Below are 19438 nucleotides of genomic sequence, written 5' to 3'. Positions count from 1 at the left end.
AAATTGCTGTGTGTGCAGTGAAGTCCTGGCATAAACACAATGGCTGAGCGTCTGGCAGTGAGTTGTCATGCCCTGCATTGTTCAATAAGCTGTTGGCTTTTCCTCTAGCTAATAAAAGACTAACTCACTCACCTTGACTGGCCGGCAGATGGTCCTTGGGGGCGTCAAGCCTTCCTTCTTATATAGAGACATCTCCATTTGGGCAGTAAAAATGGCCTCCTTTATTTGGTCATGTAGTTTTATGCTCTTTGCGAGAGTATTTTTGCCTCTGATCTGATCTCAGGTGGGACATCACAGACGAAACATTCTGTTTGCGTTTCACCTGTTTGTAGAAGTGAGTTTTCAAACAATGATAAGAATCTGACTGGGGAATACTAAACCAGACTAATCTAAAACTGACCAATTAATTAGTGGATATGAGTGGCATGTTCTCCTGACTGGTGTCAGTACCTGACGTTGGCTCACATACACAGTATAACATATACAGTATAACATATACAGTATAACAAGCATTCGTTTTTATTTCGTGTTCATTCTCTAAAAATGCAATTTGTTGGATATTAACTGCTTAAGATAGAAATCATCTTGTCCTATGACTCTGTGATAGAGGACAAACACAGCTGCCTCATTGTAAACTATTTTACAGGAAGATTAACAAGCCCTTGTAAGCTGCAGGAAGATTTTAAAAGAATAAAAATAGATCAAGAAACTTAGAATGCTGCATTTTAGTTAACCTTGTGTAAATATTGTTCTGGTAGGCATATTGGTTACAGAGGTTCCAGCATTGTTTGAGTCTTTATAATAATCTCACTAATGCACCGTGGCACTGCAGAGGATCTGGGGAGAAGCTCTCAAAAGTCACTGGCATCTCACTGCTGATGCCCTGCACATCTTTCCTGTGGCAAATGAGGGGATTTGGGTTTTACGGTTACTAATCTAAGAACTTGTGAAAATGATACTCCAGGAAAGCTAAACCACACTGTGGGGACTACGTTTTGTCAAATTCCAACTTAATTAGATTTGTTCTGCGGAGACAAGGGATAATAAAACATTGGACAATGATCATATTTATAGAACTTGCCACTGTCCTAAATATGTATCAGGAAAGACAGATGTCAAGAGCATTTGCTTTGAAATTCCCTTCTACCTTTTGCAAGTGTGTTGCAAAAGGTTGCAGCTTGTTGAATAAGCTGCCGCCAATCACAAGGTCACACAATGTTAAGATTTCAGTTTAATTTTGCACAAATTAAAATGTTTGATACAAAAAACAATGCCAAAAAAAACTGTAACAACCCTGTTTATTATGACAACAACATAATCAAGTTTACTTTTATGAGTTTCTCATAATGCCTGTCAGACTTTCTAATTTTGTCATTAGGGCACTGATACATGTAGAATCATGGAGCAAATATAGAAAATATATAATAAGTACAATAATAAGTACAATATTCAGCTTGGAAAAGTATCAGATATAAGGCAGTTCGACTTAATTTACACATATTTTGATATTTAATTCATTTTCTGGATGATGAACTCAACAACAGTTTTACTGTTGGTGATGCTTGCTGTGGTGCTTGCTGATGATGAAAGACCATATGTATGTCACATACCAGTGTCATTATGGAAAATACGTCTTCATGGGTTAGGTTAGTGTCCCCTGTCTTCACACTGAGTTTGCTCAGATGGACTCCAGTGCCCCACATCCCCTAAAAGTATTTTATGATCTAATGCAGTTGATCCACACCCTACATTATATAACTCAGACATGGGGAGACGAGAAAGTCATGTGTTCAAATCTCTGTGTTTGTAAAGTTAGCTGTGATCATCTCCAGCGCTCTGCAACCCTGACATTGATAAAGTGGTATAGATTGATAAATACTTAAATTATATGATGAGAAACAGTCCAGTTAGGTCAATAAGATATTATCCTTGTGTGAAAATGTTCAACTTAAGCAACCTAATGACAAGAGAATATGTGCAATTTATTTATTGAAACCGAAATACTAATTGAGGGAAAAAAAAGAAAATAAAAAAAGAAAATGCTGGCACATGAAAAGGGGTGGTATATTTTTAAACTTGAGGACTCTGCAGGGGCGCAAATAAAGCTTGAAACCTCACTACTATTCAGTTTTCAGTATAAATACAATCCTAGAAATGAAATACAGGAGCCAATCGTCTTTAGAAGGTGATGGTCAGTTGCCTAGTGGGATCAGATTAAAGGCCACAGCCAGTTGTTGTCACATTTATACTTCATAAACAACTGATATCAGTGTACATGACTTGTGAAGAGTCGCATGGAGAGGAAAGAGGGTCATGTTTCTTCGTAATGTCAAACTGACACATCTCAAACACAGTCTGAAGCTTGTTTCCACATCTTCCAACTGAAACACTTTGGTTCGAAATATCACACCACTTCTATCAAACGAATGAATGCCAAATATTTTGTGCTCTAGAGGCTCCGATGTTATATTTTTGTTGTAGCCGACGAAGGTGTGATAATCCCAAAGATCAGACCGATGACAGACACTGTCCACCAGGGACATCTGGCTGAGGGTCAAGGGGCTTCAGCTTTCGAGGGACCGTCTAGAAATCTGATATTTGTATTTGGAGAGCTTCAAGACACGGAAGGTTAAAATAGTGAAAAGAGACACAGATCCTCGTGTCAAAGTGTGGGTCAAACTGAGCCATTGTAAAGTCTGACAGTTCAGGGAAAGTTAAAAGTCTGTTTTGCACAATTAATTGTGATGGATGTGCAAAGGATAAGTGCATTCACTTTTATATGTGGACGTATATATTGCTCTTAAAAAACTTCACTAATTGAACTTGGTACAACAAACTGTAAAAAAAAAAAAGAAAATAAAAAAAGAAAATGCTGGCACATGAAAAGGGGTGGTATATTTTTAAACTTGAGGACTGTGCAGGGGCGCAAATAAAGCTTGAAACCTCACTACTATTCAATTGATTCATAAATGAAGGATCAATGTGTTTTTGTTCTTTAGCTTTGTTCATGGAAACATGTTTTTTTTCCACACCTCTATTCAAACACTATTCATGTGCCAATTGGAATATGGTACAGATTTTTTGACTCCTGTCTTTACAGAACTCACTTCACCAGTCTTATTCCTTTCTCCCTCACATCCAGGTCAAATTGCCTTTGTTAGTTTTTAAATGTGGCGCTCACATATTTTGTTGCACGTCGCACAGCAGCGCTGCATTTTTGACACTCTAACCATCCAGTGTGAGGTCCATTACAAGGATGACCTGCTTGTCTCCCCTTTGTGCTGCTAAAAGTCAAAGGTGTAAAGACAAATGCAGCTTTATGTCGAGGTCAGACTCTCTGCTGCTGACAAGTCAACTGTCACTGTCTGACACGAGGAACGTTTTTGATGCACTTGACCGCAGTAAATCACATCTCGTCCTGACGCTCGTGACACGCACAGCAGCATTTGAAGCCCTAAAGATTCTTGCACTGTTGGGGTTTATTTGTCTGCTGGGCAGTAAACTCTGCCAATTGCCTGAGGGGGAATCTGCAGGAGACAGGTGATTAAGATTTGTGTCTCCAGGTTTTTTGAGACAGGCGCTTGTTTTGTCTCCAGGGCTCGGGTGTATTTTTAAACCCTTCCTTTAAATGGTCTTGTTGTGTTGTGTGTCCTGACAGACGAACTGAAGACAAGTGCAGGCCTGCAGCTTGACCTTCCCCTAAGTCAAGTGTTTGTTCCCCATACGCGACAAGGAGGGGATCATGTTTTATGGTGTGCAGTAGTTTGCATTCTTTCCTTGTTGAAAGAGGACACTCAACTGGCAAAGAAAGGGAGAGGACATTAGGGACTAAATACTGGGGGCTTCACGCCTGACAAACAGGCCAGTATGTTCAATAAAAATGTGTCACTTGATACTCTCTTATGCTCCGGCGGAGGTGCTTATTTGGTAGACTCACAAATATAGCCGTCTCCTCAACTATGTTCTCATGGCTCAGCCATTTATTCGGCCTCAAGTCTTATTGTGGAACAACCTTTGGTATAAAAGGAACACGCCCTCAGTGGTCTTAAATCATCGGTATGACAATAGGGCAGTTTCTCAAATATAATACCAGCCGTGTTTCACTGTTAAAAGTTTACATTTGTAGAATGACCACATATTTGAATTTACCAGTGTCTTTATCTGCTCTATGTTAAATATAGTTGAATGTGCATCCTGCAGCAGAAGCTGGGAGACCTGAGCAGACATATCTCATTACATTTTCATTACTTTTTAGACAAAGACAAACAGGTCAGTCTCTTTTTAAATGCTTTTCCAACCCGTAATGAAGTGTTCAGTGTCTAACAGTGAGCACACCTCATTTGTCCATAATATGGTGATGTAATGTGTTACAGTTGGGAATTTTGGTTTATGCAACAGATACAACTCCAAGAATGTTTTTACTTGTTAATCTTCAGCTAAAATCAGAGAGGAAAAGAAATCACTAGGTACCCCAGCTGCTTCCCAATATTTAAAGACATGGCTTTTGATTTGGTTGGTGACTATAAGTATAGATATGTGTGGTGGTCTGTTCAGGGTGTACGTTGTCTTTTGCCTCCCTGTGAAGTTGCACGAAGGTATGGATGAATGAATGGATTAGTGATAAGTCACAGTTTCAAGTAGTTTATGTGTTTCTCTATCCTAAACCCTGACCCTTTCTCATCTGTGGGTCCTGCTTCAGTCCATAATTCCACAAAACATGATTATTTGGCAGTTTTTGCGCCCTGTCCTATCCCTTCTTCTCTAAGTCAAGGCAAATACCTGCACCTCTGAGTATTAATTGGATATTGCCTCAAAATCCATGCCAGTGGGAGGTTGCAAAGATACAAAACTAAAAACTGTGTAATTACTTCTAAAGTTTGTAATGGAGCACTTACATCACAATATATGAACCTCTTTCTTATTTTAACCAACACATTTGTTATTAGTCCTCAGTCATCCTTTATCAAGAATTAAAATTTTCCAAAAGCCATATAGAATCACACATTGTGGCCTGTTCCCACATGGGCTTAAATGTGTTGTATATGTGTTCTGATCAGTATGAAATCGCAGCAAAAAAATTGTAGGGTGTAACAAAAAACATGCATCAGACTACTGGACTAGATTTAAGATTAACATCTACAGATGATCTGTGGTCAGATTTGCAAGACCTCAGAGAAAAATACTCTATTTTGAATTCAGAGTGAACACATCAAACACTGGCTTCCTGTCACTTCACAATTTATAAGGTCGATTGACAAAATGTCCACATTTACTTTGTGCTGTTCAGTCAAACATGTGCGTTAGAAGACTCACTGTATATCATGGGTCACAAATAGTTCTATTTTTACCACAGATCGCTGCTTGACACTTCATGACATATGTTTTCAGGCACGCAAAAAAAAAAAATGTTGTGCCACCAGACTGTCAGTAACATTATCGCCGCAGGGCAAAGATTCACAGTTATGGTAACCCGAAGGACTTGTGAGTATGTCAGTTGACAGTTAGTTATTCTAGATAATGACACCTGAGTGTAGATTTCTCTTCTTCTAGTGAACTTGAAGAATGATCTGTCTGACTTCTGAGACTGGATAATCATGTTTCTATTCATGTCACTGGTTTTATGTTCTTTTCACACGAGACGGTCAGTTCATCAGTGGGGACAAACTATTTTTGTACATGATCTTGAAAATAATCCAAACTTTTTTTTAAATTATATTTTCTAAACCCTAACCCTCCATACGTCACACAGCTGCTTACAAAGTTTGTGAAAATAAACTTGACTATTACACGATAAATATCCCAAATATGAAGAAATAAAACCTCACAAAGCAAATATTTGAATGCTTTGGTTTATTTCTTGAAACACGCTTGACAAAATGATCATATTTTATGATGTCTTGTACTGTGTCTTATCCAGACTGATGTTCATTCTTCAGCATCTTTTCCCTTTAAAATAAGACAACAGATATAAAGAGTTAGGACATCAAATAATATTACTTCGATATAATCTGCCATGAGTTTATTCTAACAATTTGTGATACATAAAAATTAATTTAAAGTGATCATACCCTGCCGATGTCACGGCTCTTGGCTCTGAGCTTGTTGACCTGCGACTCGGCGATGTCTGCCCGCTCCTGAGCCTCCTCCAGCTCATGCTGCACCTTCCTGTACCTGGTCAGGTGAGAGTTGGCCTGCTCCTCCTGAAAGGTTCAAGCAGTAGTCCAGGTTTAGGAGCAGCAGAACCTCTCAGTCATTAAATCATCCAGTATCTGTTCTCTAGTGTTATGCACAGTGTGGATGAAAGAGTAACCGGTGCGCATGTCGATATTTCACACTTACAGCATCCTCAGACTGCCTCTTGTAGGATTTTACTTTCAGCTGCAACTTGTCCACCAGATCTTGAAGTCGACTGACATTTTTCTTGTCCTCCTCGGTCTGGTGGGAGGGCACAGCACAGTGACTGTCACTACAGGTACCTCCTGTTTTATCGGCATCTTTAAAACCACTTTAAAACATATAAAACATGCAAGCGTTCATCTTCAACACTGAAGCCACTCCAGACTGAGTGATGACACGAGTACCAACACATGCTGCCAACACTGAAGATATCAGTTACAGCAGAGAAATTTGCATCCGTCCGGCTCCACATATCGTTTTCACAGCAGCACAGACAACTCTCAGCCATCTGTCAATCAAGCTCTTATCGACAGTGAAAATCTTTTTCACGACTCAATTAATTTCACATATGGAGCAAACTGAAATAAGCAAGTCGCTATTTTTTTTAAACTCACGAACAGATTTTATTTTCAGCCCTGTAGCGGTCTGCACGATTCAGTAAATGAAGGAGCAGGGATAAGAAGGTGGTACATGCCCTCTAGGGGTTTGAAGTTTATTCTACAGCAAGCTTGTTAGCAAAAGGATGAGATTTATACTCATATATAAATGAATATATAAAAACAGACACTATACCTGATAAGACAGCTCCTTCACTCTCCGTTCATATTTTCTAACACCTTTCACAGCTTCGGCTCCACGTCTCTGCTCAGCGTCCACCTCGCTCTCAAGCTCTCGAACCTTGGGGAGAAGAAACCCACATTCCATCACTGAAAGGTCATATTTTGCCAAATACGTTAATTAAAATGATCACAATTAAAGTATTCATTGAAATACAGAAAGCTAAACAGAGAGATTTGAAGGTATTTGCAATCACCCATGGTAAACATAACAAAACTCAGCCCATGATAAAAAAATACTTTTTTTTTAAATGTTGACACTTTTTTTAAAAGAAGAAATGAGAGACACTTTAAGGCATTTAATTACCCTGGCCTCCAGTTTCTGGAGCTGCTTCTTGCCACCCTTCATTGCCAGGTTTTCAGCTTCGTCCAGGCGGTGCTGCAGGTCCTTCACTGTCACCTCCAGGTTCTTCTTCATCCTCTCCAAATGAGCGCTGGTGTCCTGCTCTTTCTTCAGCTCCTCCGCCATCATGGCCGCCTGCACATATGTTCATTTTAAAATAGTTCATGAAGTGAAAGTCCCTCCTTGTCAGATTAATGTATGAATAGAATGAAATATACAAAATATATATTCAAAACCGAATTGTTTAAAGTTAATAGTGTAACTATAGTGTCGAGTTAATGTCTCCAGTCATATAATGTGTGATTTCTTCCATCAGTTACTTTCTGACTGAACAATTTCTACAAAATTCAGCTATTAGCCCAAAGAAGCAAATAATTGTGACTGTTTACTTGAATCAAACAAACAATACATTATACACATGTCACTATATAATATTACAATTTTTTTTGTCATTTTGTTTCAACACAAATTGCTACTGGCAATAATATTATAAATTGACAGGTATAAACAGCTTCATTCAGAAGATATTAATAAGATATAAACATGACTCACATCAGTGATGGCTTTCTTTGCCTTTTCTTCAGCATTTCTTGCTTCCTGGATAGAATCGTCCACTTCACCCTGGACCTGGATGAGGTCAGACTCCAGCTTCTTCTTGGTGTTGATAAGGCTGGTATTCTATTAAATCAACATTTAATAAATGAACCACAGTGAGGCTCAGAGCAATGCTAAGAAACCTGAAACACTAATTTAGTCAATAATCCAGTAATACCTGGGAGTGCAGGAGGCCCACACGCTCGCTGGCATCCACCAGCTCCTGCTCGGCTATTTTGCGGCCTCTCTCCGTCTGCTCCAGTGCAGCTCTCAGCTCCTCGATCTCAGCAATCATCAGGATGTTCCTGCGCTCCACCATTGTGACCTGTTCCTTCAGCTCTGCCTGACCTCTCACAGCTTCATCAAGGTGCAGCTGGGCATCCTGAGTTTGAGATAAAATTCCTTATGATCACCATTTCAAGAATGTTTGAGCCTTGATCTTTTTTTCTTTTTTTGTCACATTTCAGACCTTAAGTTGTCCCTGCACATTTCTCAGCTGCTTCTGGGCTTCAGCGGCCTGGCGGTTGGCGTGGCTCAGCTGGATCTCCATCTCATTGAGGTCTCCCTCCATCTTCTTCTTGATTCTCAGAGCATCATTCCTGCTCCTGATCTCAGCATCCAGAGTGGACTGCATGGACTCAATCACTCTCTGGCTGTTCCTCTTGATCTGTTCCATCTCCTCATCCTTCTCTGCAAGCTTTCTGTCGATCTCACTTTTGACCTGAGTGAGCTCCAACTGGATACGAAGAATCTTTGACTCCTCGTGCTCCAGGGTAGCCTGAAATATCAAGTGCCAACTTTTTCAGGTTTAAGAAGTATGAATTGTTAGGCAGACTTCCATTCATGAATACAATTTGAGTGTTATTTTATTATAGTTTGGAATTTGTGTTCTTCTTTACAAAGTCATTGTTTTTAATACCTCTGCCTCTTCCAGTGCAGTTTGGACTTCTGCTTTCTCAATTTCTGCAGTCTTCTTTCCCTTCTCCAGTTCATGAATGGTCTTTCCACATTCACCGACATGCTCAGTCAGATCACCGATTTCCTCTGTTCAAGCAGAAAAATAAAACACAAAGTTAACATAAACATGTAGGAAGTATTACTAGATATTCTCCTCATTGTATCTCATCATACGTTGCAGATTTTTGTTCTCCCTCTTCAGTGTCTCCAGGTGATCCAGAGTTTCTTCATAGGAATTTTTCAGCTTGAACATTTCAGTGCTGAGAGAACGAGCCTCCTTCTGAGATCCCTCCAGCTCTGCCTGGCTTTCCTCGTACTTCTGCTTCCACTCTGCAAGAACCTGAAGGCATCAAGACATGTTTAGCTTTTCTTTTTCTCCTTCATGCATGTGTTGATCAGCAGTACCTCAAAGTATTACCTTGTCAAAGTTCCTCTGCTTCTTGTCCAGAGTGGCAGCGAGTCCATTGGCTCTCTCCACATCGATCATCAGGTCCTCCACTTCACCGTGCAGTCTCTGTTTGGTTTTTTCCAGAGAGGCACATTTTGCGTTCACGGCCTCGATGGACTCCTCTGCATCCTGAAGACGCTGGGCAAGCTTTTTCCTGTCAAGAGTATTTCACTTAAGACACCCTCATGCCTTGAATCATAGACAGATTCACAAAGTTAAACTTTAAGACTTACTTTGCTTCCTCCAGTTCCTCAGTGCGCTGAATGGCATCAGTCTCATATTTGGTTCTCCACTGAGCCACTTCGCTGTTCGCCTTGGACATTCCACGCTGCAGCTCCGCTTTGGCCTCCTGCTCCTCCTCATACTGCTCTCTGAGCAGGTCGCAGTCATGGCGAGACGACTGAATTGCATGAGCCAGGGCGTTCTTGGCCTAATGAGCAAATGGAATCATAACTTTTACATTTGCTTTTTTCCTTGCCTATTAACAAATACATTTCTTAATTTGTTACAATATTAAATAAGGGATCAATATGGTACCTTCACTTCTTCCTCAAGGTGTCTTTTCAGCTCTTCAATCTGATGAATAAAGGCTTGTTTCCCTCTTGAAAGCTGTGAAACAAGAGACTCCTTTTCTTCCAGCTGGCGACCGATTTCACCTGAAAAGAAAAATCAAACTTATTGTGAATTTTCAGTGAAATGCCACCTCGAGTTCAATTTTACTCTCAGACATCTCACTCACCATTTTCAGTCATCAATCTGGATCTTTGTGTGTTGAACTCAGTCAGCTGACGCACATGCTCGTCATTCTTAGTCTTCAACTCATTCAGTTGATCCTCAAGAGACCGGCACAGTTTCTCCATGTTACCCTACAGAAAGAAGCACAACCATGTGTAATGTGCCTTGGAGCCATGTTGATACTTGAAGACATAATTCCGATAATTAACATTCTGTAATAATTAAAACTCAGTAAATTACCTTTGATTTAGCGACAGCTTCCATATTGCTGCTGAGGTCATCAATCTCCATCTTGTATTCGCTTTTCTCTTTCTCCAGCTTCTGTTTGACTCTCTGGAGGTTATCGATCTGTTCTCCCAACTCTGCCACGGTGTCAGCCTGCTTCTTGCGGAGAGCTGAAGCGGTGGCCTCATGCTGCAGGGTGGACTCTTCAAGATCGCGACGCAGCTTATGAAACTCGGCCTCGCGCTTCTTGTTCATCTCGATCTGAACGGAAGTTGCTCCTCCAGCTTCTTCCAGTCTCTCGCTGATCTCCTCGAGTTCCCTGGAGAGATCAGACCTTTGCTTCTCCACTTTGGCTCGAGCAGCTCTCTCAGCTTCAATCTCCTCCTCCAGCTCCTCAATACGAGCCTGGCGTTTAGTGAAAAGAACATGACTAATAAGTTAAACTCCACACATCCACATTAAAATACGTATTCCTGAAAATAAACTTTCTTCTGATCCACCAGTGTGTTTCCATTGTACCCCTCAGTGCCTCATTCCATAGGAAAAGTAGCTCCAGTTGTACATTTCAAATTGAGAGCGTTCGCATTGAACAAAATTTCCATCCACACAGCTCAAACACAAACGCATACATCATTTGCAGATCACCTGCAGTTCCTTGATTTTCTTCTGAAGCTGAACACCAAGACTTTGCTCATCTTCTATCTTGCTGAGAATCTGGCTGATCTCAAAGTCCCTCCTTTAAAAGTGTAAACAAAAATAATGTTAGATATACACCGCTATTATGAGATCAATTAACGTCTGATAGAGAATTCGTTTTTTTACTCACTTCTTTAATTTCTCTTCAAATTGCTGCTTTTCATTCTCAAGATCCATTATGGTTTCCTGAGCCAGTTTCAAATCCCCTTCAAGCTTTCTTTTCGAACGCTCAAGATCCATTCGAATTTTCCTCTCTTGCTCCAGTGAACCTTCAATCTAGTGCATCCACAGACAGAGTCATGAGTACAATGAGAACAATGTTGTACTATTGTACTGTTTGCTGAGTCTCTCACATCATCCACTTGCTGCTCCAGCTTGGTCTTGGCCTTGGTGAGAGTGTTGACTTTGTCTTCCTCTGCCTGCAGATCATCGAGGAGCTGCTGATGAGACTCTTGAAGGGCCTTCTTCTCTTTGGTTAACTTGGCAATGGCCTCATCTTGAGAAGTCATTTCCTCAGTCAGGTTTTTAACCTTTCAGGGATATAGGAAGATATAGGGGTTGTTGTATTTTGCAAAGAGTTGCCTTTGAAGCTTCTTAATTGATATACTAACCTTGTTCTCCGTGGCATGTTTCTCCTTCTCCACTTTGGCCAGGGTGAGCTCCAAGTCATCGATGTCTTTCTTCAACTCAGAGCACTCATCCTCCAGCTTCCTCTTCTTTGCAGTCAGCTCAGCATTGATTTCCTCCTCATCCTCCAGCCTCTCACTTGCCTCTTTGACTTTAGCCTCAAGCTGGATTTTTGCTTTGATAAGGCCCTCACACCTTTCCTCTGCATCAGCGAGAGTGTCACCTTCCTACAAGTGTAAGAAGAAGAAAAACAGATATGACCGACTGGAACCATCTGGAATACGTAATTCCTAATTTCATTCAACATACAGATGATATTTGGAGCTGTAAGTCATTCTTCTCCTGCAGTAGGGAAACCATCTTCTCCTCCAGTTCTTTCTTCTTGGCCAGAGCCTTTGCGAGCTCCTCTTTGGTCTTTTCAAAGTCCTCCTTCATTTGGGACATCTCCTTCTCAGCCTCTGCACTCTTCAGCAGAGGCTTGATCTTGAAGTACAGCTTCATCCATGGCCAAGTTTTGACGTTCATGAAGGAGCGAATGTTATACTGGATGGAGAAAATAGATTCCCTGAGGAAATGAAGCACAGAAAGTATGTTTTGATCATTTTCTCTCATCCTTTGAAACAATATAGGAAAACAGCCTTCTTTCCTAGAAGAATAATTTGGTTAATAGCAGTGAGATAGGTAAGTTGTCACGAGTTGATTTAGATTTTCTGAATTCCAAAATGCTGTCAATTTCTTCACAACATGAATTTATCTCAAGGGTCAGTGGCAAAGTGCCAGCAGCACCTTTCAATCCCTTTAAGGCTCACCACACTGTGACACCTCTTTCCTGTTCATTGAAATCTCAGATTAGTTGACTGCACAGGGAAGGAAGTGGCACGCAAGTAGAAATGTCCCTCTGTGCCAAAGGCATGTTTGTAGTAGTTTCACCATGCAAACACATTTTACTCAAGCAAACAAGAATACTTTATATTATCTATAATTTAGGAAATTAATTATATCAAATAACCTACACTGTATGAATATTTCAAGCAAGTAGTTTAGTGTACATTATCCATTAAAATACTCTTTAAAGCACAACTGGCCAAACTTTGCATTTCAGTTTCTATGTAGAAACAATAAAATTGAACATGCACTAAACAGTTTTAAGATATCATAATAAACAAGAACAAACAAAAACTTTAACTTGTGAAATAGCCAGTTTTAAAAAGCATACCTTCTTTCCATCATCTTGACAAATTCTCTCCTCATCACATAAGCCCTGCAGAGAGCCTGAAGCATTGTGACCAGCTCCACCAGTTTTTCATCTCTCATCTCCTCCAGAGTTCCCAGCAGACCGGCTTTGAAGAATACCTTTTTCAAAACAGAATAAATGATTTCGTGCCTGCAAATGTCCAACTCCAGAGTTGAACTACTTTTTAAATTCTTAGTTTGTTAACAGTTTACCTTTGTGTGGCCAAACTTGTACTGAGAGTGGTCAACATTGATAGAGCCCAGCAGTTTTTCTGAGGCCTTCTTATTGTCAATAAACTGTCCCTCAGGGATGACACTGGCATTCAGTACTTTGTACCTGAAAACAACCCAGAGAAATTAGCTCTAAAACCAAACAGAATCAACATGTTAGGTTTCAAAGGATTACAGAAAGCCGCCACACCTCTGCTTGAAGTCACCATAGAGGATTCTGCTGGGGAAACCTTTCCTGCAGATCCTGATACCTTCCAGCACACCGTTACACCTCAGCTGGTGGATGACCAGGAAGTTCTCCATAAGACCTAAAACAATAAAAATAAACATTTGTGAGAGAAGTCAATGGTATAGTAAGAAGCTTGTATGTGGTTTGCAGACAGTCCTTTGTCATAAATCAGTGGGAATACATTGACAAACCACACAGCAGATGAAGGAAAAGTAGACATCTTGATCAAATAAGCTGTTGTGGACAATGTGAAATTTGTGCTGACAAGCAAAGGGACCAACCTGGTGTTTTGCTTTCATTGGGAATCAAACAACGTACAAAATGTGGGTGTGTGCTCCTCAAGTTGGTCATGAGCTTGCCAAGGTTCTCCTGTGGAAAGACAAAACATTTGTCACTTTTATTGATCACTATGATCTGACATTTACATGTCACTACCCTCAACCTTTCAAACGTTAACTGAACACAACATGAACTGCATATTCTGCAAGTTGAATATTCATACATTTCTATCTGCACAACTTAGGTGAAGATATTGGATCACAAAACTTGGCTGGCATTTTTGCTGTGACGTTAAGGAAGTTTATTTCTTAAATGTTTAACAGATAAGCAGTAAAACTAAGTGTCATCACAATCAATTTGGACTCTTACAATGAACATATATCAACAAAATCATTTGCAAAAGCTTTCACTTAATTACATGGCCTCATGTTACAGCATTCTTGTACATTGTGTAAAGCTTTGAGGAGGTTTTCCTATTATAAATAAGTACTTGGATGTCATAGTTTGCAATATAATCTAAAAGGAAGAATAAATGTTACCCTGAAAAGAGCTGAGACAGTTTGGAAGGAACCACCCTTCTTCTTTCCTCCACCTTTCTTTCCACCTTTGGCTTCTGTGAAAGGAATTCAAATGTCACTTATTTTTGCAAGATGGTATGTAAACATATTAATTACGAGTAGGATGACTGTATGTGCCTGCATTATACTGAACTATAGTAATGAAATCTGTCCTTGCAAAACACTGTTTATTTTCTTGCATCCATACAAAGTATTTAATACTTATTGTACATTTACCATCTGCTGCGCCATGAGATGCATACAGCAAGGCCAACAGCTTGACTGAAGACTTCTGGTAGAGCTGAACCACGGAGTCATTCAGGGGGTCCTTGTTCTTGTCCAGCCAGCCTGTAATGTTGTAGTCGACAGTGCCAGCATAGTGTACCAGAGCGAAATGTGCTTCAGCTTTGCCTTTGGCAGGTTTTGGTTTCTGGAAGGGGGCACTTTTTCCAAGATGCTGATCGTACAGTTTGTTCTTGAAGGTTGTGTCTGATGCCTTGGGGAACATGCACTCCTCTTCCAGGATGGAGAAGATGCCCATTGGCTGACAAGTCAAAATAGATTTATTGTTTAAGGCAGTTAACTCTTAGTTTACATTGTTTTGTGAACGTGTCCTATGTTGCTCACCTTCTCGATAAGCTCAATGCAAGCAGCCAAGTCCATACCAAAGTCAATAAACTCCCACTCAATTCCCTCTTTCTTGTACTCTTCTTGCTCCAGGACGAACATGTGGTGGTTGAAGAACTGTTGCAGTTTTTCATTGGTGAAGTTGATGCACAGCTGCTCCAAGCTGTTGTACTAATGACAATTAGAAAAAAAAAATCAGTGAGAGGGGTGTGAAATAAAGTATACAGTGCCATTTACTGTGTTATTATATTTATCATCAACAAGTGCATGGTGCAATTTACTCACGTCAAAGATTTCAAACCCAGCGATGTCCAGGACACCAATGAAAAAGTTTCTTGGCTGTTTGGTATCCAACATCTCATTGATTCTGATCACCATCCACAAGAACATTTTCTCATAGACAGACTTGGATAGAGCCATCACTGAATTATTCACCTAAAGAGACATCATAGAGGACATTTAGTTCTAGAAAATTAATAAATGTGTTCATATATATATATAGTTTTACTGTAATTCACCTGTGGCACGGTTTGACCTTTAACCACCATTTCATTGCCAACCTTGACTCTTGGGTAGCACAAAGCCTTGAGCATGTCGGCAGAGTTTAGACCCAGGAGGTATGCGATTTTATCAGCAACTGATGAAAAGCATAAAGTAAAAGTTTGTGACAAGGCTAGAACTATTATTTAAAAGATGAAATTAATCTATATGACTTGATTAAACACATATATGTGGATATAATCAAATATTTCAATGAATGGGATAAAATGATTGGTTTCCAATGAAAGCTTTAATAAATGTTACCCTCGTTGCCATCAGGCTCAGCCTGCTCCTCTCGCTGCTTTTGCTTGAACTTCATGTTTCCGTGATGCATCACAGCTCCAGTCAGCTTGTAAATGCCAAGTTTCTCCTCACCATTGAATCCCAAGATGTCAATCGCAGTCTGGAAAACAAATGATGGAAAAATGTTACTGTAGCATAATTTGTTTGTTTTTTAACGATCGGTTCAGAAATTGCTCATCAATGCATACAGTTGACTAATAATTGCTTCTTTGCAGTTTCTCTGAGTAGGAATACAAAATATAAATGTGTCTACTGAACTTTTAAAGCATTTGAAAAAAAAATTTTCATTTCATTTGAAATATGCGACAAGTTTACTCACATCGGTGGCGACGAATTCTTCAATGTCATCGATACTCTTGACAGTGATTTCACCCTGACTGATCATGGGATAGTCATATGGGTTGGTGGTGATCAGAAGAGCCTCTAAGAAGCAATATTAAAAAAAAGTATTGATGCAGATGAAGCAAGAATGCATATAGTCAGATATTGCTGGTGCTATATTGCTCACCCAACAGCTCGGGTTTGTGGCCTGTCATGAGCTGGTAGAAGATGTGATAGCTCCTCTCAGCAGACAGCTGGAAGGTCACTCGAGACTTCTCCAGCAGGTCTGGTAAACATTGAATAAGAAAGGAGGTGTGTCACAAAGCAAAATGACAGAAACAACGTTTGGCTTTGGCTATATTGTTTCAGGTCTTACATGTTTCAATATCAGCTGAGGCCAACTTTCCAGTTGTACCGAAATGGATTCTGATGAATTTACCCTATTGAGAAGAGAAGTGTTGGTTAAAATCATAATGCGTTGTTGTTATTAAACCATTTGGAATCAATAATCAGCACTTACAAAACGGGATGAATTGTCATTCCTCACAGTCTTGGCATTACCATAAGCTTCCAGCAGTGGGTTGGCTGCAATGATTTGATCTTCCAGCGATCCCTTGGAATGACATCATAGGTGTTTGTATTTTGCAGATTGAATTCCGTGCTTGACTGATGTGTGTACAATTATTCACCTGTATTTTTCCAGCACTTTGCTCAGCTTTCTTTCCTGAAGCCACTGCGATTGTCGCAAAGTACTGGATGACACGTTTGGTGTTGACGGTCTTTCCTGCACCAGATTCTCCACTGAGATGCAAAAAGATAATGACAAAGAGTCTTGTGTGAGTTTGCATAAGTTTCAGCACAAAACAGAAATAATCTGATTAATGTTGGCGTTATCAGTTTGACTCACGTGATCAGGATTGACTGATTCTCACGATCTGTTGAAAGAACGTCATTTGAACACATTATATTGGATGTATAAATCATGTTGTCATGAACACTGAGAAATGGGTGTATTCTTTACATTACGACAAAAATTTTTCAAGTATTTGCAGGTTTATCACAAACACTAAGCCATTAACTTGTGCCAGAAACTTGTGCTTTCCAAGGGGGGATAATTTTAAACCTGCAGACCAGGTATAGTCAGGTCAGTGTATACTGTGCTTGATGTATTATGGATCAGTGCACTGATAAATACCTTGGAGCATGAACTGATAGGCATTATCAGAAATGGAGAAGATGTGGGGTGGAGCCTCAATCCTCTTCTTGCCTCTGTATCCATTAACAACTACTGGATCATACACTGGGAGCCACTTGTAGGGGTTCACAGTGACGCAGAAGAGCCCAGAGTAGGTCTGTTTGAGGAAGAAGACACAGACCAAGTCAACACAGTGAAGAAAGAAACTCAGTTGACTTTTTGGATCTGCTGCTATGGCCTTGATGCCAGGACTGTTGACGTGTTATGATAATGATAAGGCTCTGAGTCTCTGGAGTGTTCCTAAATTACCCACAGACTCTGACATTTGACAAACGATCTGGGCTTGTGAATGACACAGGATGAACCCTCGTCCACTGAAACCAACTAAAAAACATAACTGTGGTGGTGACAAAGACACTAATTGTGTCCCTTGAGAACTCAACTGGGCTTAAACTTGTGTGATGAGCCTTGTATACAATAAACCCTTCAGTAAACCAATAAAGCTCTTATGCTCGAGGGCTAACTACCATGCAATTTATTAATTAGAACGACTTAAACTAAGACAGCAGAATGTCTCCCACACCGCAACAAAGTAGTAAATGTAATATTTGATGTTAAAACATTATTTTACATAGATCACAGCTGGTGGATGGTTTGTTTTTCATGTATGTTCATGTCACTCTGATAAGCTTCATTTAGTGACGTTCGATCAACTCAAACTCACGTAGATCATCCATGCTGCATAGCGCTCTTTGAGGTTATACAGCACAGAGGGCTCGCTGAGGTGGGTCATCATGGCCATGTCCTCAAGCTTGTCGAACTTCGGAGGGTTCATGGGGAAGATTTCATCCTCCTTCACCGTGAAACTCTACACCAAAAAGAGTGATAAAAAATATTCTGTATTTACAGACAGTATGCACTCCTTGTTTTTCATTCTTTTAAATCATTTCTGCATACCTTTCCGGGTTGAACTTCAACTGTGGCTTTGCCACCCTCCTTCTTGACTAGTTTCCCTTTCAGATACATCTCCTTGGGCTCAGTGACAAAATAGGCCGTTTTGGCATCAAAGGGAGTGTTTTGAGCTTCTACTCTCTCCCTTTCAGGTTTCCGGAGGTATATAGCCGCCGGGCCATAGCACTCCATTTCTGCGTCCCCCATGATGCCTCTGCAAAAACACATCAAAAAAGTATGTCAGATAAAGCAAGTTAAACATAATAATAATAATTTGTATTTAAAGAATACAGGGTATGACTGTCATTTACCTTTTTCTTGCCAAATGAGGCAGTTACAGATTGGATACTGAAAAACAGAAATAGGCAAACACTTCAGATTGTGTCCAATTCTTGAGATGCACAAGCAAGATTTTTTTTTTCTTGAGCGTCCAGATCACTTATAGACTCGAGTGGGACGGAAAACTCACCTTTCTGAAGAGCCTGTCACCCCAAAGCTTCTCTGAAGCCTGGGAGGGAGCCTTTTATACTGAATTCTGTGGCCACCATGAAGGAACAGCCATCCTATTAAGGTCACTGAGCTTGTCAGGCTGGGCGGGTATTCACAGCTCATGATAACAGATGGTGTTACCTTATCCTGCAAAACGTTAAGTAAGTTAGTAAGTAAGTAAGTAAAATTTATTTATAAAGCGCTTTTCACAGATAAAAATCACAAAGTGCTGTACAGGAGAAAAGGTAAAAACAACAATATAAAATGTATATACATGTGTAAAATTTAAAGTGACACCAGCGAAAAAACTTTACAGAATTGCTTCTCTAAGTCCTAAACTGACCAACTGACCAACCAAAGAGCTGTGACTGTGTATTTTATCTCCAAATATATAATGCTATATCAAAAGTTATATTGTTTTGCTCTTATGTCAAGAATAGTTAAGACACATTATGGAGAAATTAAATAGGATTGTGTGCTCAGATCACTCATTTCTTTGACAGCATTAGTTTGCCCATCTGCACAGGGACCTAGAATATTTTAAACAAATGTTTCGCAGACATTCTTTTGTCAAAAAATGCCATGAACATAGGCTGAAGTGTTAAGCTCAAGCTATTTTAGGATCCCATTATGCACGTGTATACGTTGTGCTTTCTCTCCAAATAAAGAGGACGCTTAAGATGAACAAATTCTCTTGTGGAACGATTATGTTTCAATAAAAAATGAAATTCAATATGTCTGGGGGCCCTGTACAGTCTTATTAGGACCGAGCCCAAATATAGCCTTCAGCTAATGAACGCCCACGCTCTCACTCTTGCAATTGTTGACAAATGCATTGAATGCTT

General features: G+C 40.0%; 1 protein-coding gene across 1 annotated transcript; it reads right to left on the bottom strand.

The window, feature by feature from the left end:
- Positions 1-5833: 5833 nt before the first annotated feature.
- On the bottom strand, positions 5834-18697 carry LOC308129062 (myosin heavy chain, fast skeletal muscle-like). The gene is made up of 41 exons (XM_080494822.1): positions 18574-18697; positions 18416-18452; positions 18111-18318; positions 17878-18021; positions 17154-17310; positions 16866-16893; positions 16648-16759; positions 16479-16571; positions 16335-16398; positions 16146-16244; positions 15957-16060; positions 15599-15737; positions 15313-15431; positions 15080-15229; positions 14795-14965; positions 14405-14711; positions 14150-14223; positions 13613-13700; positions 13293-13410; positions 13085-13208; positions 12855-12991; positions 11948-12203; positions 11623-11865; positions 11365-11541; positions 11142-11287; positions 10961-11051; positions 10331-10720; positions 10095-10221; positions 9893-10011; positions 9589-9785; positions 9326-9509; positions 9082-9247; positions 8870-8994; positions 8420-8728; positions 8129-8332; positions 7909-8034; positions 7321-7491; positions 6970-7074; positions 6340-6435; positions 6069-6200; positions 5834-5946 (listed from the first exon to the last, which is right to left on the bottom strand). The coding sequence occupies exons 3-41, from the start codon at positions 18309-18311 to the stop codon at positions 5926-5928; spliced, it is 5814 nt and encodes a 1937-aa protein (XP_080350948.1). The 5' UTR covers positions 18312-18318; positions 18416-18452; positions 18574-18697; the 3' UTR covers positions 5834-5925.
- Between the last annotated feature and the right edge of the window lie 741 nt (positions 18698-19438).

The sequence above is a fragment of the Blennius ocellaris genome, assembly GCF_963422515.1.
Source record: "Blennius ocellaris genome assembly, chromosome: 4".
In the NCBI taxonomy this organism is placed as follows: Eukaryota; Metazoa; Chordata; class Actinopteri; order Blenniiformes; family Blenniidae; genus Blennius; species Blennius ocellaris.
The sequence above is the reverse complement of the archived record's forward strand: the minus strand, read 5'-3'. Positions and strand labels throughout refer to the sequence as shown.

Bases quoted from the DNA above. Each gene is read 5' to 3' on its own strand.
- LOC308129062 (XM_080494822.1), bottom strand. From the start codon at position 18,311: ATGGGGGACGCAGAAATGGAGTGCTATGGCCCGGCGGCTATATACCTC. The intron at 12,992-13,084 runs GTAAACTGTTAA...GTTTTGAAAAAG, and splicing joins ACAAGTTTGGCCACACAAAG to GTATTCTTCAAAGCCGGTCT. The intron at 10,721-10,960 runs GTGATCTGCAAA...ACTAAACGCCAG, and splicing joins AGAAAATCAAGGAACTGCAG to GCTCGTATTGAGGAGCTGGA.